This window comes from Staurois parvus, unplaced genomic scaffold (genome assembly GCF_062004578.1).
Source record: "Staurois parvus isolate SC_StPar_1 unplaced genomic scaffold, SC_StPar_1.0 ptg000122l, whole genome shotgun sequence".
Lineage (NCBI taxonomy): Eukaryota > Metazoa > Chordata > Amphibia > Anura > Ranidae > Staurois > Staurois parvus.
Genome location: NW_028317918.1, coordinates 1,051,713 through 1,078,158, shown reverse-complemented (window position 1 = coordinate 1,078,158; position 26,446 = coordinate 1,051,713). Strand labels below are relative to the sequence as shown.

Genomic DNA, 26,446 nt, shown 5'->3' with positions numbered 1-26,446 from the left:
CTGTAAAATTTGAATGCAACTGTTAAAAAAAAGAAAAGACAACCTTACATGTAAGGAGTGACAAGATATTCTCTAGAAGTTCAAAAGGAGAATTATGTAAAACAAACACCAAGTTAAAGGATAAGTTCACTTTTTGATAAAAAAAAAAAAACGCACTTTTTTTGCAGGTAAAAAACTGCATTTATTTATTATTTTGCTGCAGGAGCCTGTAAAGCACAGGTCTCCTGCAGATCTGTCAGTGTATCTACTTGCTCGCATGGGATGTACGAGCAAGCAGATATACAGACAGGTAGATTCAATGAACTACCACGAGAACTACAAACCGAAAAACTCTAAACCTGTCGGGACTTGTAGTTTCTTATTTACAGAGCAGTAGCACAGCCGGCGGGTGGAGCCCCGCAGGAGCACTTTTGTTTTTAATTTGACAACTAGCAAGGGGGGAGAAGATCCCCTGCTAGCTCTTACGGGGGATCGGTGGACAGCAGGGGCCTCTGCTTTCATAACACGTTACATGTTACACCCTGAATATGGGTGTAACATGTAACAAGTTACGAAAGGTAAACTTATCCTTTAAGGTCACACAGAGACAAGGGGGGAAACACACACAGAACAATCTGTGTGACACCCTGCACAAAGGGTTTTATCAACGGATGAGATGTGATAGGCCAATATCTGTCCCTTTTTGGCACTTAGATAGATAGATATCTCCAAAACTAGAATAATTGAAAGCCAAAATGAGCCCCACAACATATTGTTGATGACACTCTTTAGCTTCTCACCAGCCAAAAAGGACTTTTCACGTACGTGTAGTGATACACCTTCTTGGAGGAAGATTTTCTTGCCTTGAGGAAGGTAAAGATGACAAATTTAGGAACAGCCCTATCCCTCAGAAATTGGGCTTCAACAGCAATGCCATCAAAGTCAGTGACTATAAAGCAGGGTGGCAGTTCAGACCCTGCAACAGCAAATGTGGCCAACCTGAAAGAGTCCACAGCTCTTCTGCCAAGAGCTTTATGACTGCACAACAGGCAAGGGAGAAGCTGCAGTGGAGAGACAGCATATACTGGGAAAGACATATACTAAGGGGTCACTAGGGATTCAACCGCAAAATCCTCAGAGGGTCCCTGGGACACAAACCGATCTAACGTTTGTTGCTGAATCTGAATGCCAAAGATCCACATCAGGAACACACAAGAGCAAACAAATCTCTGCACACACCTGCAGCTGAAAGACCCATTCTAGCGGATTCAGCTGCTAACAGATGAAAACGTTAATCTGACAATTTTCCATGCCACAAATGTGCATGTTGGAAAGGCTGGAATGTGAAGTTCTGACCAAGACAAGATCAAGTCCACTTCTTCCTAAACAGTGTAAATTCTGGTCACCCCTTGGGGTTTGATGTACTGTATGCCACAACTATAGCATCGTCCGACTGCAATCAAAGAAAAACAGAGGGCGCACCAGCCTAGTGCATTATCCTCACAACTTGACTTTTTTTTTAATAAAACTGTGGTAAGTATTATGCTCACAAACCAATAGGCGGATATAGGCTTGCCATAATAGCACAACAAATTCCAGTCAACAATGCATCACATCACATTATAGAACATATGAAATCCAACAGGCTAACGTGTTTTGAGGCCTTGCCTCTTCCTCAGAGCCCCTCGTGTGATCGTTGACTGGAATTTGCTGTTTTATTATGACAAGCCTACATTCACCTGCTGTTTTGCGAGTATAATACTTACCACAGTTTAATAAATAAAGTCAAGTTTTGAGGATAATGCACTAGGCTGGTGTCCCCTCTGTTTCTCTTTATGATTTCAGTGTTGTTAGACATCCCCAGTCTTGAGAGGGCAGCAAGGCAAGGAACATCCAGTAAAGCCAGGAGTGAACTATAGCCAAGGACTACTTCTGGGACCTGCTTCTAAGCGCAGGAGACTGTGTATTTATTCACTTTGCTTTCTGAAATTGTCCAACTGCATCCTGATGGGGAGACCCTGCAGGCAGACATACCAGAGCTAGCCAAATCACCTCAAGAGATGGGATGCTGATCAGCAATTTCTGCTCCTCTGATTATCACACTCCCTGAACTAAGTAGTTCTCCAAAACACCTCCCCTGCCTGACAAGCTGGCATTCGTCATCAAGACCTTCCAATTCATATGCAGGGAAGATATCCTGGTATCCATAATGTGTGTGGGCATCCACCATTCGAGAGCTGACCTCCTTTTGAGTGTCAGATATATTGACATACCCCAGAACCACTTCCTTTTGCCCAGAATGGCTCAGGAGTACAACTGGGCATATGGGACAGCATTGAAGGTGGCTACCATCTTCCCCAGCAACTGGCCCAAATACATTATTTTTCCAAAAACCTCAAGGATTCCACCTGGGATCCAACATCTGAAGGTTCAGCATCCACCCAAACTTTTCCAGGATTTGTACTGTCCTCTGGACATTTGATGTCACCACCTTACTGTTAAGAGGAGGGTCTTAGACTTGGGGGTCCAGTTCTTCTTTTGAAACTGGAATACAGGCTTTTGCTTAGAGCCTGAGGATCCGTGCTTATGAAAGAAACATTTCTTGAATTCCAAAAACATCCCCAGTTTATGATTTGTAACCTTTCCTTCTTATTTAGAGGTAAAAGCATGCTTTTTCCCACTGTCACCTTCTGGATGAAAGCATCCAAGGATAACCCAAACAAGCATTCAATCTCAAAAGGTAGCCACTTGATTTGCAAAGAAGTTCTGCTGACCAACACTTCAGCCATAGGATCTTACTCATGTGGACAGACATGGTGCCCAACCATGAAAATCTTTTGAAAACTTCCAGACTGCAGGAACAACTGGATACAATTCTCTAAAACAGAGTATACACTTCGCCCAACTCAAAGACCATGGAAGAACCCTACCACAGCAGCTTCTGGCTGCAGCGCTGCTCCTTCCAGGGAGAAGAACTGCTCAAAGAGGGCCTCTATCCATGAGATCTTATTCACCATGACCATTGTATCTTGTTTATGTATAAAATAGGTGGGCAGGTTATAATTTCTTATAGAATTCCTCCTGTAGGGTACTGCTGAGCAAATCCATTTGTGAGGTAAAAACTACAGAGGATTCCTGATAGCTTCCTCCTCTTCCTCTAACACCTCCTTCTCCCACAAAAGGGGAGGAGGGAGAGGAGGAAGCTATCAAGAATAGGGGTACTCATGTTTGCCTCCCAGGAAATCCAAAGCAGTGAGAACCCCGGGAGCTGATCCTGCAAAAGAAATAGCTGCAGAAAATGCCTCCCTTGATATAAAGGAAGTGGAGAATTGTGCCTCTGAAATAGTGGAAATACCAGATAAAACCAGGGATTCAGAGTCACTCCTACTCTTCAGGGAGCCATTGCATGGCAAACTGTGTGAGGGGTCCTCCCTACCTGATAGAGAGATTTTGGTGCCCACCCCCAGAAGCTCCAATCTTCACCCATCATGGAGGACACAACCCACAGGGCCTTCAGTGACTTTACTCCCATCTGGGGGATCACTGTCCTGGACTTGTAAACTATTCTGAGAGAGATTAAGCTTAACCTTCCTGGCGGTATTCCCAAGTGTAGCTTGGGGTAAAGTTTCAGTACCACAAGCGGTAACCCCGAGCTACACTCGGGCTTACCATGCGGCGCTGCTCCGCGATCCCTCGATCACTTACTTTGTCCTTCGCTCCCGTGATGTCCCTCCTGCAGTGTCCCCGGCAATGTAATCTGGCGGATGCCAGCATCTGTCATCTGGGTTCCGTCCCCTGCGAGCGTCGGGACGTACGGGGGACGGAACGGCGGGAAATTTGAAAGTGACATTCACTAATATCACATAATAAAACATTACAGTATCAAACCATTTCACATACATTTTGTCCCTAGTGCTTTGTCCTGTGCCCTGCCTGCATTTTTACTGTTCTTTCTGCCTGGAAACTGAGAAACGTCCATGGCATCCAAAAAACGTCCCTTTATGTCAAAAGTGGTTTTAGACCAGCTAGAGAACAGTGATAGTAAATTAGAACTACTTGCAGAATTGAGTGATGATTCGTGGGGAAATTCGCCATCAAACACTGAAAACGATTTTGCGACTTTGCTCAGTGATGTGCAAACTTGGAGCTATATTTCAAATTTCAGTGTTTTTGGTTTGATTATGTTATTGAATTAAATTTATTATTATATTATTTTTTATGATTATTTATTAAATTATAATTTATGATTTTGTGTTTCAAATTTTATCATTCCCGGGATGTTTACTAGACTCTTGTTCGGACAGATTTCAGTGAGTTATTCCTAAAAATTACAGGCCTACAATAAAAAAAATACATATTTCTATGCAAAAAAATGTACCGCTTTGAGCACAGAAATATGGACATAATCAGACCGCTACGGAGGTTAACAGAGACATTTTTAGACGCATCACCTAAGGACACTAATTAAAAACAGAGGCACAGCTAAGCTGTGAGGGGTTATGCCTGGGCAGGTATTCCTGCCTTTTTTGGGCAGTATACATTCACCTGAAGGTGGAAGCATAACTCAAGTAGCCATGAAAATGAAGTCCTCTGTTTCCTGTGATTAAAAGAGAAGTGTGAAATATGAAAAAAAAAATCATACTCCTCTAGTTAGCTGCAGCATCAATCTAATGCTGTAGCTGTCTCCCACTGACTCTAAGACCGAGAACTGAGCAACCACACAACCACTGATTGCTCGGTTCTTGGTCTTCAGTAAGCAGAGAGTGGTGACTCTGTGTCATCGTTGCCCCTCCAGCACTCACTGGAGTGCCGCGCTGTGGATGGGGCGGAACCGGCTGGCTCAGGATCTCAGCACACCGCTAAGAGGTTGAACCAGCTACCAGTCAGGCATTTGGATGAATCACAACATTTTTTTCAGGATCCCTGCAGAGTCTGGACCGGCTTTGTGACATCAGCCGACAGTAAGCTTTAGTCTGCTGTTGGCTGAATCTGGGTCACAGAGAGAACTATGTGCACTATATTGCCAAAAATATTGGGACGCCTGCCTTTACATGCACATGAACGTTAATGGCATCCCAGTCTTAGTCCGTAGGGTTCAATATTGAGCTGGCCCACCCTTTGCAGCTATAACAGTTTCAACTCTTCTGGAAAGGCTGTCCACAAGGTTTAAGAGTGTGTCTATAGGAATGTTTGACCATTCTTCCTAAAACGCAATTGTGAGGTCAGACACTGATGTCGGATGAGAAGGCCCGGCTTACAGTCTGCGCTCTAATTCATCCCAAAGGTGTTCTATTGGGTTGATATCAGGGCTCTCTGTAGCCCAGTCAAGTTCTTCCACCCTAAACTCGCTCATCCATGTCTTTATGGACCTTGCTTTGTGCATTGGTGTGCAGTCATGTTGGAACAGGAAGGGTCCATCCCCAAACTGTTCCCACAAAGTTGGGAGCATGAAATTGTCCAAAATGTCTTGTTATTCTGACATCTTAAGAGTTCCCTTCAATGGAACTAAGGGGCCAAGCCCAACCCCTGAGAAACAACCCCACACCATATTCGACTATCCACCAAACTTTACACTTGGCACAATGCAGTCAGGGAAGTACCATTCTCCTGGCAACTGTCAAACCCATACACATCCATCGGATTGCCAGATACAGAAGCAAGATTCGTCACTCCAGAGAACACGTCTCCACTGCTCTAAAGTCCAGTGGCAGTGTGCTTTACATCACTGCATCTGACACTTTGCATTGCACTTGGTGATGTAAGCCTTGGATGCAGCTGCTCAGCCATGGAAACCCATTCCATGAAGCTCTCTACGCACTGTTGTGCTAATCTGAAGGCCACACAAAGTTTGAAGGTCTTTAACAATTGACTCTGCAGACAGTTGGCGACTTCTGTGCACGTCAGCATGCGCTGACCCCTCTCTGTCATTTTATGTGGTCTACCACTTGCTGTTGTTCCCAGTTGCTTCCACTCTGTTAAAATACCACTAACAGTTGACTGTGGAATATTTAGTAGCAAGGAAATTTCACGGATGAACTTATTGCACACTTGGCAACCTATCATGGTACTACATTTGAATTCACTGAGCTCCTGAGAGCGACCCATTATTTCACAAATGTTTGGAGAAGCAGTCTGCATGCCTAGGTGCTTGATTTTATACACCTGTGGCCATGGAGGTGATTAGAACACCTGAATTCAATGATTTGAAGGGGTGTACCAATACTTTTGTGAATATAGTGTATATGTTAACTGTTTCCTTGAATGTCAGGTAACCCCAGTTCAGATTTTATTGTTCGCATTAAAAAGAAATTTGTCACAAAACAATTGCCAAGAGTACCACAGCTCACACACTTGTGAAAATGGTACACCCAATATCTTTAATACCTTCTGAGCCATTGTTCAGAACAGTTATGCAAATCGTGTGTTCTGCCTTTACCCTGCCTTCGCTTGCTTCATACATGTTCTGGATATGTGACTAATAAAAGGAACTGAATATATCAAACATACTTCTCCTTTTTCCTTCTCTTTGTACAAACTACTGTCACAGAAATAAGGTATATCCTGTATACAGATAAATAGAATAATGTAATACAATCTGGTGCCCAAAAGTTGAAGTCTCTAGAACTGTCTAAAGCTGGAGGTGAAGGTTTGTTTAGGGCCTGGAATTGGAGCTTAACGGTTTACTCCACTATTGAGCAAAAGTGGAGCACTGCTAACATTAGTGAGGGGAATTTGTCATTGCTCACAAAAATTCGCTGGTATGCATGTAAATGTAATCTCCGGCCAATATAAGTAATATTTTTTTTCAAAGGCAGAAAATGGGCGGGGGGGGGAAGTCCTCCATATACCTCACATGTTTTGCTGTTGCTGTTTTGTTTGTTTTTTGTTGAGCCCAATGGCTGAACGAAAAAAAGAAATTCACAATCCATCTACGTTCAGCTTTAGGTAACCTGGGCAACAGCAAGAGACTGCAGTTCTAAGACAACCACAGACCTTCCCCACTGACAATCAGTTATGAAACGATCAACATTATAGTAATTTTAATGAGTGACCAGGCTCAAACAATGTATATAGAATGTGGGCACATGGCTTCCAGAGCCTATGATGTTATAATTTATCATCATTATGCTATTACCGTACACATCCTTTCCTAATTGTTGTTACAGTGCAATGAGATCACTAGGATAAATATGGTCTTCAATACAAGGAAAATGGATACCCACAAAAATAAATACATAAATAAATACAATTTTAAAATCATAAACAAATTAATACCAACATGTATCTCTCTTGATTCAGTGGGGTTGATTTACTAAAGGCATGCAAAAAAAAAAAACCCTCTGTATTTTTGCTTCCATATTATTGTACAATATTATTGGTCAAGTTAGTTTCACCTCATTTACTAAGCTAAGGAAAAATGTCCTTGCAGAGTGAAAATTCTCTTGCAAAGTGAACAGTCAAAATGCCTTTAGTAAACCAACCCTGATGTATTGAATGTAAACAGGAGTTATTCAAATGAGTGTAGAACTTAAAATCTTGATTGCTGATAAACGTGTACAGTACTACTTTGATAAACTGTTCACTGTCACTGATGTAAAGTACAAAATGATTTAAGTCACTATGCATTGAGCCAAAGTATATTGACACAATGATTAATAGTACTCTTTTGCAAATAGTATTCTTTTTTTAAAATGGTAAGGCAAATAAACAGATTAGGACATATTCCAGTATATATGGGAAATACTGCAAGAGGAAATAATGATTTCAGTAAAATGTATTTTGCCTTTTTACTTCTCATTGCCACAGTTACAAACAGTGGTTGTACTTCTCTTCATGAATGGTATTTATTACATTTTTTTTTTTGCTAGAGAAGGCTTCAAACAATTACCTAAATAAATAAATAAAACCACAACTATTCTGTAGTAACAATCTATCAAGTGTTTATTGAGTTTTACACATAAAAGAGTACTAACCCCAATTGAGCTTAAAAAAAAAAAAAAAAATCTGAATATTAAGTCTTAAAGCCAAACATTTTTATATATTTTACAGTCTACTGTTAAAGAAGGCGGCTCACTTCGATTTTTATTAATGTGTTCTGTTCCCCAAGAGACAAAGTACATGAAAAACTCTGTCCCATCTTCCTGGGTGCTGTTTAAGGGTAGCTTGGAAATGGAGAAAAATGCTGTCTGTCAAAGCAATGTTCTCATTGCTAGCTACATTGTCAGACACCCGTGGAGGAACGGGGGGCGTCCTGTCTGAACTACACATTAACAAAAATAGAAGTGAGATTTCTTCTTTAAAAGTGGAATCTGAGTCAGAAAATGAAGTCTTGCTAGGTCACTTCAGGCTGGCTCCTTTTGCAGATATAGCTATGTAACACATTAAAGTGCCTATACTGTGAAAAACCCAGTAATACAATGTCAATTACAGCTCTGCACATATGCAGTTGCTCTCTATTTTTCAGCACTGTGCTGAAAATGTAGAGCCCGATCTGCTGACAGCCTAAAGAATAACTGTTGCTCAGGGGCTCTGGGCTTCAGCAAAATGGCAGGCTCCAGCAAAAAGAAACAGGAACAATGCTGGAGGCAATTTACAGCGCATACTAATTTTGCCAGCACAATTATTAATGTGGAATGTATGTTCCTTGCTAAAGAACATTATTTTTTATCAAGTTTCTATGGGTAAAGTTCTGCTTTAAAGCAATGCTCTGCTTTTCTTGAAGATGGGAGTTCTTGCTTAAAGTACAGCTGAAGGTTCCTGTATGACTATCTAAACAAGTCCTAAATCCAATTACTATGTGATGCACAAGCTTCATAAAGTAAAACAAAAATTCTTTACTTTCCCTGCCTCAGCCAACTTTCTCCTTCAATCCTCCTTCTCGCAAACTCCTTCTCCTAGACACTGCAGCTCACAGTGAGATGGTTTCAGCAACAGAAGCAGTGCTGTTAATCTAAAAGCAGTGGGCAGAGCTATGTGTGGCCAAGTGCTGACTGACACTACAGCCTTGTGAGTCAACAATGACAATGCTGACAGCCTTGCCACCTATAACACTATTCTCATTCCACTGTAGTGAAAACAGACATTGCCTACAAGAAAATAGCAACTCTGTTCTCTGCTGGGAGAACTCTGTGGTTGCCATTCTACCACAGGAAACTGCATTAAAGGGTACTTTACCAGCAGGATCAACAATTATTTTGCTGGGGGACTAAGCGAAAACTGCAGAAAGGTACAGATACACTTATAATTAGCTGCTACAGCACATATTTTATAATAGTAGGTCTTAGTTCCATTTTAAGAACCTTTGCCCAAAAGAAACCTTTTGGACACCAATCCATAATATCTGTTGAATCCCAGCCACACTAATTGCAGCAAACAGATAACTGATTAAGGGTTGTAAATGAAAACAACAGGTTTACTAAGTTGTTCCACTGCCCTATTTAGGTAACTGCCCAATAAGGACACCACTCTCACTGCTAATAATTACTTCCTGCATATCCCTTGATGTTACTCTACTTTTATCTCCATGCCACAAAGCACTAGAAAAGGCACTAATTGCCTTGGTTTGTAAGAATATCATTTCTCCTCTTAATAAACTCAGAGCACAATCTTCTGCATGCCCAAAACAGAAAATCATACAAGTTTTATTAATTGCCTCTTTTCAGGAGTGGAGTTTCTACAAAACATATTTCCATTCCTTTTCTCAGTAGTAACATATTTACTGTTTCTAATTTTTTTGATTGAAAAGGAATACACTGAATTTGTATAGGCATTAAAATGGAATAAATAAAACAATCTGAAAACAAACAAGTGTCATCCGCATTAGTCATCAAGTGCAAGCAAAGATATACATTAACATAAAGACACTGGTATCTAAAAAAGCAAATGTATCCCATTATCATGAGAGTTATGGGGATAAGCAAGCATTAGTAAGGGTGAACACTGCCATTAACGTATATGTGAACCCTCACCTTGTAAAACTACCCATTCAGTTTAAAATATACAGTTGTGTTCAAAATAATAGCAGTGTGTTGAAAAAAGTTAATAAAGCTCAAAATCCTTCTAATAGCTTTTATTTCCATACACACAAAGGCATTGGGAACACTACACATTCTATTCCAAATCAAAACATGAAGAAAAATTAAACAAATTTGTGTTGTTCCTCTAAAAAAATTGAAGAAAAGTGAATATTAGACTGTTCAAAAAAATAGCAGTGTTTGTATTCTTCTTTACAAACTCAAACATTCACTATATAAACTGAAAAATGTTTGAAGATTTTGCTTTCCTTTGAATCACTTAATTATTATTTTGTTGTATAAGCACTGTTTCTGAGAACTGCTGTACATCTGTGTTGCATTGAGTCAACCAACTTCTGGCACCTGTGAACAGGTATTCCAGCCTAGGATGATTGGACTACATTCCACAGTTCTTCTCTATTTCTTGGTTTTGCCTCAGAAACTGCATTTTTTATGTCACCCCACAAGTTGTCTATTGGATTAAGATCCGGGGATTGGGCTGGCCACTCCATAACGTCAATCTTGTTGGTCTGGAACCAAGATGTTGCAAGTTTACTAGTGTGTTTGGGGTCGTTGTCTTGTTGGAACACCCATTTCAATGGCATTTCCTCTTCAGCATAAGGCAGCATGACCTTTTCAAGTATTCTGATTTATTCAAACTGATCCATGATCCCTGGCAAATTGTAACCTTTTCAGCACGTCTTTTTTTTCAACAGTGGGACTTTGCGGGGGGTTCTTGCAGATAGCTTGGCTTCACATAGGCGTCTTCTAATTGTAACAGTACTCACAGGTAACTTTTGACCTTCTTTGATCTTCCTGGAGCTGATTGTTGGCTGAGTCCTTGCCATTTTGGCTATTCTTCTATCCATTCGAATGGTAGCTTTTTGCTTTCTTCCACGTCTTTAAGGTTTTGGTTGCCATTTTAAAGCATTAGCTATCATTTTCTGCACTTCTTTATATGTTTTCCCCTCTCCAATCAACTTTTTAATCAAGGTACGCTGTTCTTCTGAACAATGTCTGGAACGACCCATTTTCCTCAGAATTTCAGAGAGAAATGCCCTGTAACCAGCATGTACAACATTTGCTGCCTTCCTTCCTTAACCTCCCTGGCGGTATTCCCGAGTGTAGCTTGGGGTAAAGTTTCAGTACCACAAGCAGTAACCCCGAGCTACACTCGGGCTTACCATGCGGCACTGCTCCGCGATCCCTTGATCACTTACCTTGTCCTGTGCTCCCGCGATGTCCCTCCTGCAGTGTCCCTGGCAATGTAATCAGGCGGATGCCGGCATCTGTCATCTGGGTTCCATCCCCTGCGAGCGTCGAGATGTACGGGGGAGGGAACGGCGGGAAATTTGAAAATTACAAAAGTGACATTCACTAAAATCACATAGTAAAACATTACTGTCTCAAACCATTTCACATACATTTTGTCCCTAGTGCTTTGTCCTGTGCCCTGCCTACATTTTTACTGTTCTTTCTGCCTAGAAACTCAGAAACGTCCATGGTGTCCAAAAAGCGTCCTGTCACAAGTTAGCTTGCAGCCTCTTGTGTGTTTACACTTACCTCCATGCTGCCCTTGATTCCTTCACATGTGTTGTTCGGTGCTCACCTATGGGCGTTGTCTTCTATTCCCTGGGTTTTATGTCCTTCCCTTCCATCACTTCCTGTCCCACCTCCTTGTCTGCCTGTCTTTTTAAGATCTGCTCAGACTGGGCCACATTGCCTGAGCAACATTTGTTGTTGGAGCTCCCCTGTGTTCTACTGAGAATCCGTTTAGTATATCTGTGTACCGACCCCGGCTTTGTCCCTGACATTCCTCCTATATTGTCTACCTGTGTACCGACCCCGGCTTCATTCTTGACATTACTAGTTTTCTGCCTGTCCTGACCTCAGCTTGCCAACTGGATCTCCTGTCTCTACTCCCATTGTACCCTGCTCCCGCTAGCGGTCTCTTCTACCTCAGCTGGGTGTACCTGGGGGCCGCGACCTGGTTCCAGCTTGCTCCAAGTCCATCCCCACCATCAGGGGCCCTGGTGAACGAGCAGGTTGGAGCTTAGACCCTGCACCCTTGGGAACCCCAAGCTGTGGTTTGATAGAGCTCACTACCATAGACGTGACAGTTTGCTCAGGCCATGAGCTCTTCGGAGACACCGCAGCATGTCCTGGAACAACTTCAGGCTTTGGTGCTGAGAGTCTAGGTCCAACAGGTCTTCCAAGAACAACTCATGCACTGTCTGCATGAACTCTCCTCCCGGATGGATCAGCTACAGGTTGCGTCCATTTCCTCACATTCTGCTCCGGTTCCCGCTGCTCCACCTTCCGCTGTTCCCCCAGTGGAACACGGTCCTTTGAGACTCCAACTGCCTCCGCCACCTCACTTCTTTGGTGATCCTAAGGCCTGCCGAGGCTTCATCAATCAGTGCTCAATTCATTTTGAATTAGCAGCCGATCATTTCCCTACCGATTGTTCCAAGGTGGCATACATGATCTCCCTCCTTTCAGGTGAAGCACTGGCTTGGGCCTCGCCACTGTGGGAGCGTCAAGACCACACCATCTCCAGTCTCCCAGCCTTCCTGCAAGCTTTCCGAAAAACGTTCGATGTGCCCGGCAGGACTTCATCCACTGCGGGAGCTCTTCTTTGGCTTTGTCAAGGTAGCAGGACTGTTGGTCAATATGCAGTTCTGTTTCGCACCTTAGCCTCGGAACTGGCATGGAATAATGAAGCCCTCTCTGCAACCTTTTGGCAGGGTCTAGCAGACCGTATTAAGGATGAAATAGCTGGGAGAACCATACCCTCCTCCCTGGATGACTTGATTGCTCTTAGCATCCAGATCGATATCCGCTTCCAGGAGCAAGATCTGGAAAGGGCTCATCCACGTCGCCCTCCAGTGGGTTCTTTTGCTCCTGTTTCCCAGAAAGTCCCTGATCCACTTACCTCTGTAACAGTACCGACGTCTGAAGAGCCCATGCAGTTAGGCCGAACACTCCTTACTCCACAAGAGCGATTGCGTCGCCTAAGATTAGGTCTATGCCTTTACTGTGGGGCTGAAGGTCATCTAATTAGGTCTTGTGCTGTCCGCCCACCTCGCACTGTACCCGTGGCTGTGGCCACCACCTCTCCGATGCTCCCTCAACATTGCCAGACCTTACAAGATGTTTCGTGTAGTAAGGCTGCTCCCCTGCCTACTCCTATTACGGGCCCTCTTCCGGTGCTGTCCGCCTCTAGTTCCTTGCCGTCTTTGCTGCCCAAATCTTCGGTCCCTTTACATATGTTGCAGCTCAGAGCTCCTATATCGCGACCTTTCGGATGGGTGGAGGTTCCAACATCTGTGACCTCTGTACCATCTGAGTTCCCAGATTCATGTGCCGTGCATGCTGAGACCCCATAACTCCCTTCAGCTGCTTTGGAGCCAGCCGTGGCTTCCACATTAGTAGCTACTAAACCCTTTGTTCCCTGTCCTGCCCCCCTACACCCTACCGTGCCTTCTGTCCCTTGTCCTGTCCCCATACATCCTACAGTGCCCTCTGTTCCTTGTATTACCCCAGGTTCCTGTTCCGCACAGCCTGTCTTGCCCACTATACAAATCAAAGCCTTCATGCCCACCCCTTTGCCTTCCCTGGCAGCCTCCTCACCAGACCCTTCATCCCGGTTTTTGGTGTCTGCTCCAGCCCAGCTTCCTGTCGTATGTTCTCCTATTCTTACTCCTTCCGAGGCAAACGTTTCCAAGAGCTTACATCTGTCAGCTTCTAAGTACAAAGTAGCTTCTGATTGTCATTACCGGGTGAGTCCCAAATATTTCCCGGGTGACAAGGTTTGGCTCTCTACCAAGAGTATCCGTTTACGGGTACCCTTTATGAAATTTGCTCCTCGGTTCATTGGTCCCCTTACCATCCTTCGCCAGGTCAATCCTGTTGCTTTCAAACTCTGCCTCTCTTCACATCTGAGAATCCCTAATGTTTTCCATGTTTCTCTTCTGAGACCGTATATCATCAACAGGTTTTCCTGTCCTCATCATCATTCTTCCTCAATAGCAAGTACTTCGGATCAGTATGAAGTCAAGCAAATCTTGGATTCTAAATTCATCAGAGGGAAGCTCTTGTATCTAATTGACTGGAAGGGATATGGTCCTGAGGAGAGGTGTTGGATTCCTTCTACTGATGTTTCTGCACCCCATCTGGTGGAGTTGCTTCATCAGAGGTTTCCCCTTAAGCCTGGCCCTAAAAAAATGGGGAGACCTCATAAGAGGGGGGGGGGGGGGGTACTGTCACAAGTTAGCTTGCAGCCTCTTGTGTGTTTACACTTACCTCCATGCTTCCCTTGATACCTTCACATGTGTGTTGTTCCCCACCATCAGGGGCCCTGGTGAACAAGCGGGTTGGAGCTTAGACTCCGCACCCTGGGGAACCCCAAGCTGTGGTTTGATAGAGCTCACTACCATAGATGTGACACGTCCCTTTAGGTCAAAATCGGTTTTAGACCAGCTAGAGAACAGCGATAGTAAATCAGAACCACTTGCAGAATTGAGTTATGATTCGTGGGGAAATTCGTCATCAGACACTGAAAACGATTTGGCGACTTTGTTCAGTGATGTGCGAACTTGGCGCTATATTTCAAATTTCAGTGTTTTTGGTTTGATTATATTATTGAATTAAATTTATTATATTATTATTTTTTATGATTTATTAAATTATAATTTATGATTTCGTGTTTCAAGTTTTATCCTACCCGGGATGTTTACAGTGAGTTATTCCTAAAAAATTACAGGCCTACAATAAAAAAAATACATATTTCCATGCAAAAAAATGTACCGCTTTGAGCTCAGAAATATGGACATACTCAGACCGCTAGGGAGGTTAAATAAGGGCAATAATTGCCATCTGTTTTTCAAAGAATGAATGACCTCACTAATAGAACTCCACACTGCTATTATTTAAACATGCCCCTTTCAATTAGTGATTCAATTACACAGAATCAGCAGCATGCATATCATGACTGTTGGGTCTGTTGGATTTCTATTACTCTACTACACCTGCTAGTAAATTATTTGCCATGTAGAAATATAATTTCTACCAAAAACAGTGATTGATCAGGTTAGTGATGTCTGACTGCTATTATTTTGAACACAACTGTAAATGAAAGCAAACATTTTTGTATAGATTTAAAAACAAAACATTTTAAAATATCTTTTTTTTCTTTTCTCCTATACATGAACACATAATCGCCATTCTCAGCTGTATAAGGGGCATAGAGAGGTGGGGTGAAAAAAATAGAAGTAAACTGATCTTTCCAGTGAATGGCTGTGCAGGGGGCGCATGTCAGCACAAGTCTTTGACACTGGAGGACAGGCAGGCTATCCACCCAGCACAGCCAGAAAACTGACCACGTTGAGATGGATGTGCTCTCATGCCTAGCGCGGTCAGTTTTAAATAGGAAAGCAGGGGGACTGGCAGGAAAACCAGGGATTTCACACAAAGGAAAACATACAAAGAGAACAGGATACTTTTTAACACAAGTACATTGTACATGGTCACTAACACAAGTACATGGTACAACAGACATATATCAGGAATATGAAATGTTGGGATAACATTCTTTAACCACTTACTGTCCGGCCCATGTATATAAACGGAGGAGCAGTGCGGGGGCAGGTGGCCATTTATAAACGTCCTCGCCGCTTGTGCGCACTCCCTGGGAGCGCGCAGCACCGCAATCCAATGCCCGCTGTGTCCGGAGGACACAGCGGAACACCGATCGTTGTACGGGACCCAATTATGTGATCACTGATTGGCCAATCAGTGATCATATGAAGAGTAGTAAGCAAGATGTCACTTCTGATATTATTGCTTACTACGTGTGAAATCTGTGAATGATCACAGAGATCACATGGTACAAGGCTATTCACAAAAGCCTTGTACCATGTGACAAGCTGAAAGAAAGCAGCCAGAGAGGAGAAATGATTGCTTTTACAGCCGTTACGGGTATAAAACCAATCAGTGTAAAAAAAAAAAAAAAAAATCTTCATCACTCACTATGGTGACACTGTACTGCTAGGGTGACAGTATGTTAAAAAAACAAAACAAAAAAACAAATACCGTATTTTCCGGCGTATAAGACGACCCCCTACTTTTCCTGTTAAAATATAGGGTTTGGGCTATACTCGCCATATAAGACTACCCCTCTTCCAACGCACACCAAATAAAAATTTAAAAAACATCAGATTTGAAATACCATACCATATTGAAATCAGTATGGTATTCCAATGATGGGGTGCTATTCCTCCCACTGACACCAATGATGGGGCACTATTCCTCCCACTGACACCAATGATGGGACACTATTCCTCCCACTGACACCAATGATGGTGCCCCATCATTAGTGTCAGTGTGTGAAGAATAGTGCTCCATCAGTGTCAGTGGGAGAAATAGTGCCTCATCATTGGTGTCAGTGGGAAGAATCGTGCCCTATCATTGGTGTCAGTGGGAGGAATAGTGTCCCATCATTGGTGTCAGTGGGAGGAATAATGCCCCATCATTGGTGTCAGAGCGAGCAATCGTGCCCAATCATTGGTGTCAGAGCGAGGAATCGTGCCCCATCATTGGTGCCAGTGGGAGGAATAGCACCCCATCATTGGTGCCAGTGGGAGGAATAGCACCCCATCATTGGTGTCAGTGGGAGGAATAGCGCCCCATCATTGGTGTCAGTGGGAGGAATCGTGCCCCATCATTGGCATCAGTGGCAGGAATAGTGCCCCATCATTGGTATCAGTGGGAGGAATAGTGGCCCATCATTGGTGTCAGTGGGAGGAATAGTGCCCCATCATTGGTATCAGTGGGAGGAATAGTGCCCATCATTGGTATCAGTGGGAGGAATAGTGTCCCATCATTGGTGTCAGTGGGAGGAACAGTGCCCCATCATTAGTATTAGTGAGAGGAATAGTGGCCCATCATTGGTATCAGTGACAGGAATAGTGCCCCATCATTAGTATCAGTGGGGGGAATAGTGCCCCGTCTTTGGTATCATTGGGAGGAATAGTGCCCTGTCATTGGTGTCAGTGGGAGGAATAGTGTCCCAACATTGGTGTCAGTGGGAGGAATAGTACCCCATCATTGGTGTCAGTGGGGGGTGGAATAGTGCCCATCATTGGTGTCAGTGGGGGGTGGAATAGTGCCCCATTGTTAGTGTCAGTGGGGGGGAGGAATAGTGCCCCATCGTTGGTGTCAGTGGGAGGAATAATGCCCCATCATTAGTACCAGTGACACCAATGATGGGGCACTATTCCTCCCACTGACACCAATGACACTTGCTGACCTCTGTTCCATGCTGCTGCTGCAGCCAGCGTACGTGGTTGCAGCAGCACCTCTGCACGGCACACTTACCGGCCGCTCCCTCACTCGATTTTAGCAGGGCAGCTCAGCTCCGCCTCCTCGCCGGAGATTGGCTGCCTGTGTGCATTTCCTGAGCTACAGTTCTGGCGTCCAATCACCAATGAGGAGGCGGAGCCGAGCGGCCGAACTGAATGAAGGAGCAGCCGCGATTCCTGGACTGCATTGTCGTGGGACTGGGACCGGAGCCAGGTAAGAAACAGCAGCCCCCTGCCCGCCTCTGTACTTAGTGTCCCTTCCGTTGGAAAGGGGGGGGCGGCGGCGGCACTGCACCACCCCCCTAAAAAGTGCCACCCTGACACCAAGTGTCAGCATGCCGTATACCGGCGTATAAGACGACCCCCGACTTTTGAGAAGATTTTCATGGGTAAAAAAGTCGTCTCATATGCTGGAAAATACGGTAGTATAAAAAAAAAATAATTGTAAAATTATAATTGTTGGTTATAAACTAATTTGGATTATTTTATTTTACTAAAAAGATAATTGAATACATTTTGGCCAAAATTTATGAAGAAAGATTATTTATTTGCAAAATTTTATAAAAAAAACACTTTTCTTTTCAAATTTTGTGGATTTTTCATTTATATAGCTAAAAAATAAAAATCCCAGTGGTGAATATATACCATCAAAATAAAGTTGTATCTGTCTAAAAAAAAATGCTAAAAAAATTCATATGGGTACAGTGTTGCATGACCGCACAATTGTCATTTAAAGTGTGATAGCACTGAAAGCTGAAAATTGGCCTGGACAGGAAAGGGATAAAAGTGGACTTGAAGTGGTTAAGGCACATCCAACAATCTTATTGGGTCTCCCTTTTTTCAAGCCCTGAGCTGTGTCTAAGTTGCTGAAGCTGACTTGCAAACTGAAACTTATGGTCTGGTATGATATTAATGAATGAACAATGGGATGCAGCCACTCTTTATTGCTGCTTTTGTATTTATATTTTACATAATAAGCTTTGAAATTCCTTACTTTCTATATGAAGCCCTGTGTAACAAAATATGGGTGACGTCATATGACATAACTAGAATGTCACCTGATGATTAACAAGATTCCCACTGCTGAGATATCCACAATGCATCATCATCTCAAGTCGGCATGTTTTTGCAAGCAATGACTGACATCCAGTTCTCAATTTAGAGATAGTGAAAAGGAAGTCCCATAAAGCTTATCAATATCTGAAGGCATAGGTGTGGTAATAACAATATCCAATTATTATTATATTAAGAAACGTCACACATGCTTATGTTTTGCACGTTAATAACTATTTACATTAATGTTTTTTATTATTGCTTTCACTTGTTGACCAATGTTAAATACACTCAGTTTATGTAGACAATTGATAGTGTAATGACACATCAGGCTAATGATTTCCTTTACTGTAAACCATCCTGAAGACATAAAAAAGGTGGTTTTATTGACTGCACTTGAAGTTTATGTTCCTGCTACCCATCAAGTATCAGTAGGCAAATGACCCTAATCTCTGTCAGCTGGTAAGCAATTTTGTATCAGTGTATGTGAGTGGTTAATGCAAGTATCAGTAGTAACAAGCCTCAACAAGTACAAACACTTCCTAAAAGTAATTTGAAAATTTTGTGAAGTCCACTTGGCTTCAAGCACACAAAAAATGTTACAATACAGCATGTGGTGAAGTGCTGAGCATCTGCACCCTATAACGTTACATCCCATCTCTGGAGTGCAAGTCAGCTTCTGGTTCTCGGGGTGGCAGCAGCCATCTGAACTATACGAGCTGTATGTACCTTATGCAGTTCCTTAGACACATTTGCATGAGTACGGTGTCATTGTAAGGTTTTATATGGTTTAATAAAGTCAGCTGCTTTGCGCAATGAACCTTTTCCCTGATATGGTTTTATGAGTGGTTGTGTACTGTATTGGAAGAAATCGCATTCTACATGTGATAGTCAAGTTAGTGACAAGATAAACAGTGGTTGCAACCAAAAAAGCGCAGTGAGACCGATCTAGTAATAGAAGGTCCATCCATTGTGGTGAGTGTAAATCCATGTGGGGTCACCTGAAGCACCTGAAAGTGTTCACCTGTTTGTTATTAATGGCACCAGCATCTGTTCACCTATCTTTTGTTTTTTAAGCAACTGTTGTACTTCCTGGTGTTCTTTTTTTTATCTTTTGCATATTTACATGTGGCAAACGGTTTATCAATCTTGATTCACATTTTTGGCAGCGTAGTCTATATAAACAATTATAGGGTTCACTAATGTGGAAGTTAGAAACATTTTGAAGACTGCAACAGCCATAACCACATTCATCTGTGTTTTTCCTTTTCTTTTTTGGCGTAGAGATTTCATTGTTATTTGTTTTCATCTTACACATGATTTCAGAATTACAGAAAGAGAAGAGTAAAATAACACAATATGTTTGTATAACACACAAGGGTTGCTGATTAATTACAAATGATCACTTTTAACATATACATTACACATTAGTGACTGAATGCTGAACATAACTGCACCAGGTTATTTATGCACACTTAAAAGAGAACAACTGAAACCAGGAATAGCAAATATGTGCATCATAGATTTTATTCTATATTGTTTTCTATAAATTACTGTAATCTCTTATGTACCCTGACACTTTCACAATTTGTTTCAAGATCTGAAAAAATTAGCAAAAGTATGCTGCCTTATATGCTACAAAATATGTTGCAATACTAGTCTGTTGGTGCAATTTACTGCAAATATATCCTACTGTTAAAAGCAAAATAAATAGAACAAATCAATTCCTTACAAGCAGTTCTGAACTCAGATTGTTCATTCCTAATGTTATTAAAAAGTGCAGCCCTCAGCAAAGAAAAATACCTGGTAGTTGTCATTCACAAATATGTACACAGGAGACAGTACGAGCTGGAGGAAAGTTTCACGGTACGTTTTCTTCATCTCAAAGCAGAGTCTCTCTAGAAAAGCAGTTGGACATTCTGGTCCATCATTACTGCAATGCTAAGTGAAAAGAGATATCTATTATGAGTACACAGATTGCAAGGCAAATGCACAATTTGTAAGTCTAGTATAAGACCACATAAGCCCACGTTTACAGGTCAGTCACAAACCATAGGCATTCTTTGTATCTTTGTTTTCTGTGCTGGCAGTTGAAGATAAAACAATGAGAGTGTGAAGTGTTGATCTAACTGGAGTAGAATAAGTAAACTGATTTTTTAATTTTATGAACCCATTTCTGGCCCTTTAAGTTGATCTAAATGCCAGGAGGCGGAGGCAGGCATTCCAATCATGTAACCGCTGTGATTGGCAGTCACATGATTGGAAAGCTCCAAATCGCAAGTATGCATCAGGAGCTTTCCAGTAACTGTTCGTTCCTGTGCTAGGAGTGAGCAGGGAGTGTGCTCTCAGCACAGTAAAGTGTTAACAAATAGATGCATATATGGGGCCTCTCAGTGTTATCGCCCACCTGCCAAGAGACTGCATATAAGTGCAAGTTCGGCAGGAACTAGTTAAAATAATAAACATGGCATACTTACCTTTGTGCAATGGTATTGCACAGAGCAACCCAAAACCTCCTCCTTTTGGGGTCCCCCGCCACGCTTTTGGCTCCTCCTCTTCTCTTGTGTGTCATCATAAGAAGCCGCTTCCTATGGTGACACACCTGAGGGTTTGCTCCTGCATTGACACACACAGTGCTGCTCGGCACCAGCCCCCGCTCCCTCCTCACAGGATTTAATTGACAGCAGCATATGCTAGTGACTCCGGCTGCTGCCTCTGAGCCTGTGAAGAGAGAGAGAGAGACCAGGACTGCTGTAGACAGGCACAGTGCTGGATAGAGATAGTAAGTATAAAGGGAGGTAAGGGGGGGGGGCGAAACTAGTGGGAATTTATTTACCTTAATGCAGAATATGCATTAAGGTAAAACATGTCTAGCTTTTAGAACCATTAACTTCAAGACATTTCCAGATGGTTTATGACCAAGACAGGGAAAGGAAAATGACATAAGATTTTTTTTAAATAAGGTATATAGTAAAACAATCTAAAATGCATTACACCAGGCCATTGGAAAGAGGATCCATCATGTCTCATCTCTTTTTACACATGGAGATAAAGATACCAATGCATTTAAGCTACTAGGATCCCCTCATAAAAGATATATCAATTTTAAATGTGCCTAGCCTTTAATCCTTTTGCTGCCAGAGCCATTTTTGCATTTTTTGCACACGTTTAAAAAAATCATTTTAGGCCTGAAGATTACACAAAACCCCCAAACCTTATATATTTTCTGAAAGCAGACACCCTAGAAAATAAAATACCGGTAGTTCCAATTAAATAGTAAATAGATACCAAACATGTCAATCTTAAATTTGTGTGCAAACAAACTTCAGTACCCTTTATTTTCTATAGGAAACTTTTCAAAAGCCTCTACAGGTCATCAGTTTAATGTTACAGAGGAGGTCTTGTGCTAAAATTATTGCTTTCATTGCAGCCTCTGCAGCGATATGTAACATATATATCGCAATCAACGTTTGCATTATGCATTGGCATCGACGCATGCATTTATGTTCATACATGCGTCTATGTGGGGGGGGGGGCCTCAAAATTTTTTGGGGGAGTGGGGGAATGTTATGTGCTTTGGTGTAACTTTATTTTTTTGGGAAAAAAAACAAACATTTTTTGCATCACATAAGGGACACAAAGTCCCCTATGTGATGATTTTTAGGTAACAGGTTCTCATTAATGAGACATGCAGGATCTAAAAGACCCTACATGTCTCCTCTAGGCTATGAGATCCATTGAATGTATTGCAATGCAGATCGCACTGCAATACATTCCTCCCCGGCTAGAACAGCCGAAGTGAAACCATACACATCACTTTTCAGATCACAGCACAAAGGGGAGGAGAGAGGACGTGTGTCTGCACTTCTCTTTCCCAACCACCTGCCAACACCCGCCATGTTGGCCTCAGGCCCATATATGGGCATGCAGAGCCCGGAACACATGGTGAGGGGAGCTGCTATGGGGATGTGTGGAAGCAATCGGTCTGCAGCACAGCCACCCGACAGGCAGGAGTCTGGTACAGCCACTGGATTGTGTGTAAAACCCCCATTGTCAGGTCCATACAACATACAGACCTGGCAGCAAAAGGGTTAAAGACTTATGGTTACACTTTCATTTGATAACAGCAGCATTGTAATAGCAATATAAACCAGAGTTACATTTGTCAATCCAATAAAAGTTTACTTGGAAAATCTCTGTTCATGTGAGTTCTGCCTGTCTGCTGATTTTCTCTTTCTACTATTAGGACTCCCTGCACATTTTGCAGCTTCTCCTGTGCTTCATATCCCATGGTATCCTGCTGTCTGCAAAATGTTTCCTGTACTGACGCTGCCTCCTAAAACATCTCCTCTTACCACCTCTGGAGTTTAGAAGGCAGGCTCTGTGAATTGAGTGACACAGCAGTGACTATCCACAGGACATAGTGTATACATGTCACAGAATTTAAGGAAGTAAATGGGTGGGATTATTCACAAAGTGAGTTTACAAGCTTCAAGATTGTTCAGATGCATAGGAGTAGGCTGGAAATAATTGAACTACAAAGTAGAAATGAATATATTGTTTAAAATTTTTAACCATAGATATGCTTTAACCATTTCACTGCTAGGCCCTGTGCTCCACTTTTAAAGTGGAATTTCAAACTAAACCCTAACTACTCCCTACCCTCTCCTAACACCAGTGCCTACTAGCCTGAATAAGAAAGATCTGTATACTTTCTATCAGCCCATTCTAGTCTGATCAAATGGTCTCCCCTATGTCTGCCAGTGGCAGAAGGGGAGACAAGAGAGCACTCCAACGGCTAGTGCAGCTTGAAGTGGTGAAGTCACCAATAGGCTTCAATGGACCATCTGTCATTCTTCCACTTCCCTGCAGCTGTGCTGGCTGACATTAGAGGGTGGAATAACCTGAATGGAAACGTAATTGGTTGAAAATAGGTGGGTATACAGCTCTTTCTTACACAGGTTGTTAAGCATAGGTGTTAGGAGGGGTACTTTTAAGAGTAGTTAGGGTTAAGCCCAGAATTCTACTTTAATCATAGGTGACCAGGTCATCTTTGCAATTTTTCACTTCTTTATTGTTTTTTTATTTACAGCTTTCAGTGCTTTTTAACAGACCCCAAGACCATAAATGTTCTAAAAGTACAGGACTGTTAGATTATAAACATGGGGATGCTTATTTTCTAGTACCCATTATAGTAGAGCAAATGTTTTTTTTAAAGCAATATTTTCACTAAAAATACACTCAAATAATTATTAGCGCACATAAAAACCATAATAAAATTCCTAATAAATCTAAAAGATTTTTTTTTTACTGATTTTTTTTAACAGTACTATTATGGGCTTTTGGTGCAATATTATGAGCATAAGCAGGACTCCTGATGTTTCACATTTGAGATAGAGAAAGAGATTGAGGACACACAGTCCTCAATCTCATCTTTTGTAGCTCTGCTAATGAACATAGGAATGCCAGTAGAGAATGTTTGTTGTCAATCACTAATCACAGCTATTCATTTTATCAGGGGGACCCTGCTGTTAAAGTTTCTTGGTCACTGAAGCAACTATGAGCTTATGAGGGAAGGGAAATCAAAGGATGAAGGGCTTTCTGAGCCAGCATTCATGTCTGGACATTCCTGTTCTGAAGTAAGCCTTTCGACCTTGGCAGTGAAAGAGTTAATGGTATAATGAAAGAAGTGTATGGTGCTCTACCCACCACTGGCAGTTTGGCATGCACTTTGTACACATTGACAAGTACGGTGATGTCCCATGGCCTCAGGGTGAGGGGATGAATGGATTTGGTGGCTAAGTTATTATCCCTCTTGTCATTCTCCAATGCTACTGCAGTCCACCCAGAGCTAGAAGATGTGGCCATTGATAATACAGGACTGGAGGTGCTGTCTTCAAAGTCTGTGTACATGTCATCCTCTCCAAAATAGTTTTCCTGAAGCAGAGAAGAGTGGAAGTGGGTGATTAAAAAAAACAAAAATGAATACACAAACATTACCAAACCTGAAACATAAAATATAACAATTTGCTTTGAAATGTAAAAGTAGCTGTGCACAAACCAAGAAAATGTTAGCAATTAGATCATCTCTGCAAATAGCAAAATTTTAATAAGCCCTGTCATGTGTTACGGCGCCCAGAGGCTTTGTAGAGCTTTGGGTGGAATAAAGTCTCCACTCCTAGATCCACGTCTTGCCTGGTGGAGTGACCTCCTTACTAGTCTCAACTGTTTACAGGCCTTTATATATGTGAGCATACTGATGCTCACTGCACTGTCGTCTGCTCTGCAAACATAGGAGCTTGCAAGCATATTAGAAGAGAAGTGTTTAGGGTCTGAAAAAAAAATTACTTGCAAGTTTAGGAGAGGAGCTTTTGGGTAGAAAAAACGCTGTACACACTTAACTGCATGTAAATGCATCAACACAAGGCATGTTTAGAGCATGAGCACCCATTCATTCCAATGGGTAAAATAACCACTTCTTGATCGTGCCAGTTCTGGGAGGGCATCATATGCAGACTATCAGTGCCCATCAGTGTCTCATCAACGAAGGAGAAAAAATATCTTGTTTGCAAAATTTTATAACAGAAACAAAGAAACCCCCCCCCCCAAGTTTTCAGTCTTTTTTCATTCATAGTGCAAAAAAATAAAAAACCCAGTGGTGAATAAATACTATCAAAAGAAGGCTCTATTTTTGTGGAAAAAATGCTAAAACTTTCATATGGGTACAGTGTTGCATGACCATGCAATTGTCATTCAAAGTGCGACAGCACTGAAAGCTGAATATTGGCCTGGCCTGGGCAGGAAAGGGGTAAAAGTGTCCGGTAGGCAAGTGGTCAAAATTCTGACCTAAGAAATCAATGAACGCCAAAAATGCTTGATGCGCCTAAATCACATAGTTACATACTGTAGTTAGTCTGGCTGAAAAAAGTCCATCCAGTTCAACCATAGAGGAAAGAAAAAAAAAAAGTTATAATCCTATACCCACCGTTGATACAAAGGAAGGCAAAAAAACCCAGCAAAGCATGATCCAATTTGCTCTTGCTGGGAAAAAAATTCCTTCCTGATCCCCCGAGAGGCAATCGGATATTCCCTGGATCAACTTTATCTATAAATGTTAGTATCCAGTTATATTCTGTGTATCTAAGAAACAATCCAGGCCTTTTTTGACGCAATCCACTACGCTGGCCAGAACCAACTTTTGAGGGAGTCTATTCCACATTTTCACAGCTCTCACTGTGAAGAAACATTTCCGTGTTTGGAGAATAAATTTATTTTCCTCCAGACGTAAAGAATGCTCCCTTGTCCTCTGTGATGACCCCAGGGTGAATAGCTCTACACCGAGTTCACTATATGAACCACTGATGTATTTATACATGTTGATCATATCCCCCCTTAATCTCCTCTTCTCAAGAGAGAATAAATTCAGTTCCTCTAATCTTCCCTCAAAGCTGGTCTCCTCCATGCCTCTTATCAGTTTAGTTGCCCTTCTCTGTACTTTCTCCAGTTTCCCAATGTTCTTTTTGAGAATTGGTGCCCAAAACTAAACTGCATATTCCAGATGAGGTCTTACTAATGATTTGTACAGGGGTAATATGATATCTCTCTCTCTGGAGTCTATACCTCTTTTAATACAAGAGAGGATTTTGCTTGCTTTAGAAACCGCAGCTTGTCATTGCAGGCTATTATTAAGCTTGTGATCTACCAGAACTCCTAGAACCTTCTCCACTGTTGATTCCCCCAGTTGTACTCCCCCTAGTATGTATGATGCATGCATATTCTTAGTCCCCAAGTGCACAACTTTACATTTATCAACATTAAACCTCATTTGCCACGTAGTTGCCCAATTAAACAGTGCATTGAGGTCGGCTTGTAAGTTGAAGACATCCTGTAAGGTGTCATCTGCAAAGACTGAAATGGGATTTGTAATCTGAACCTTGGGGTACACCACTGACAACCCTAGACCATTCAGAGTATGAATCATTAACCACTTCTCTTTGAATACGATCTTTTATCCAGTTTTCTATCCATTTACATACAGAT

The 26,446-nt window shown here is 42.1% G+C and overlaps 1 protein-coding gene across 11 annotated transcripts in view; it reads right to left on the bottom strand.

The window, feature by feature from the left end:
* BLTP1 (bridge-like lipid transfer protein family member 1) overlaps nucleotides 1-26,446 on the bottom strand; it is a 478,785-nt gene that overhangs the window by 240,583 nt on the left and 211,756 nt on the right. For all 11 annotated transcript variants that reach the window (XM_089672161.1, XM_089672163.1, XM_089672166.1 and 8 more), the window contains exons 20-21: nucleotides 24,116-24,343; nucleotides 20,210-20,347 (exon numbers count right to left, since the gene is read on the bottom strand). In XM_089672161.1, coding sequence (XP_089528287.1) covers nucleotides 20,210-20,347; nucleotides 24,116-24,343 — 366 coding nt within the window. The remainder of the gene's footprint in view (nucleotides 1-20,209; nucleotides 20,348-24,115; nucleotides 24,344-26,446) is intronic.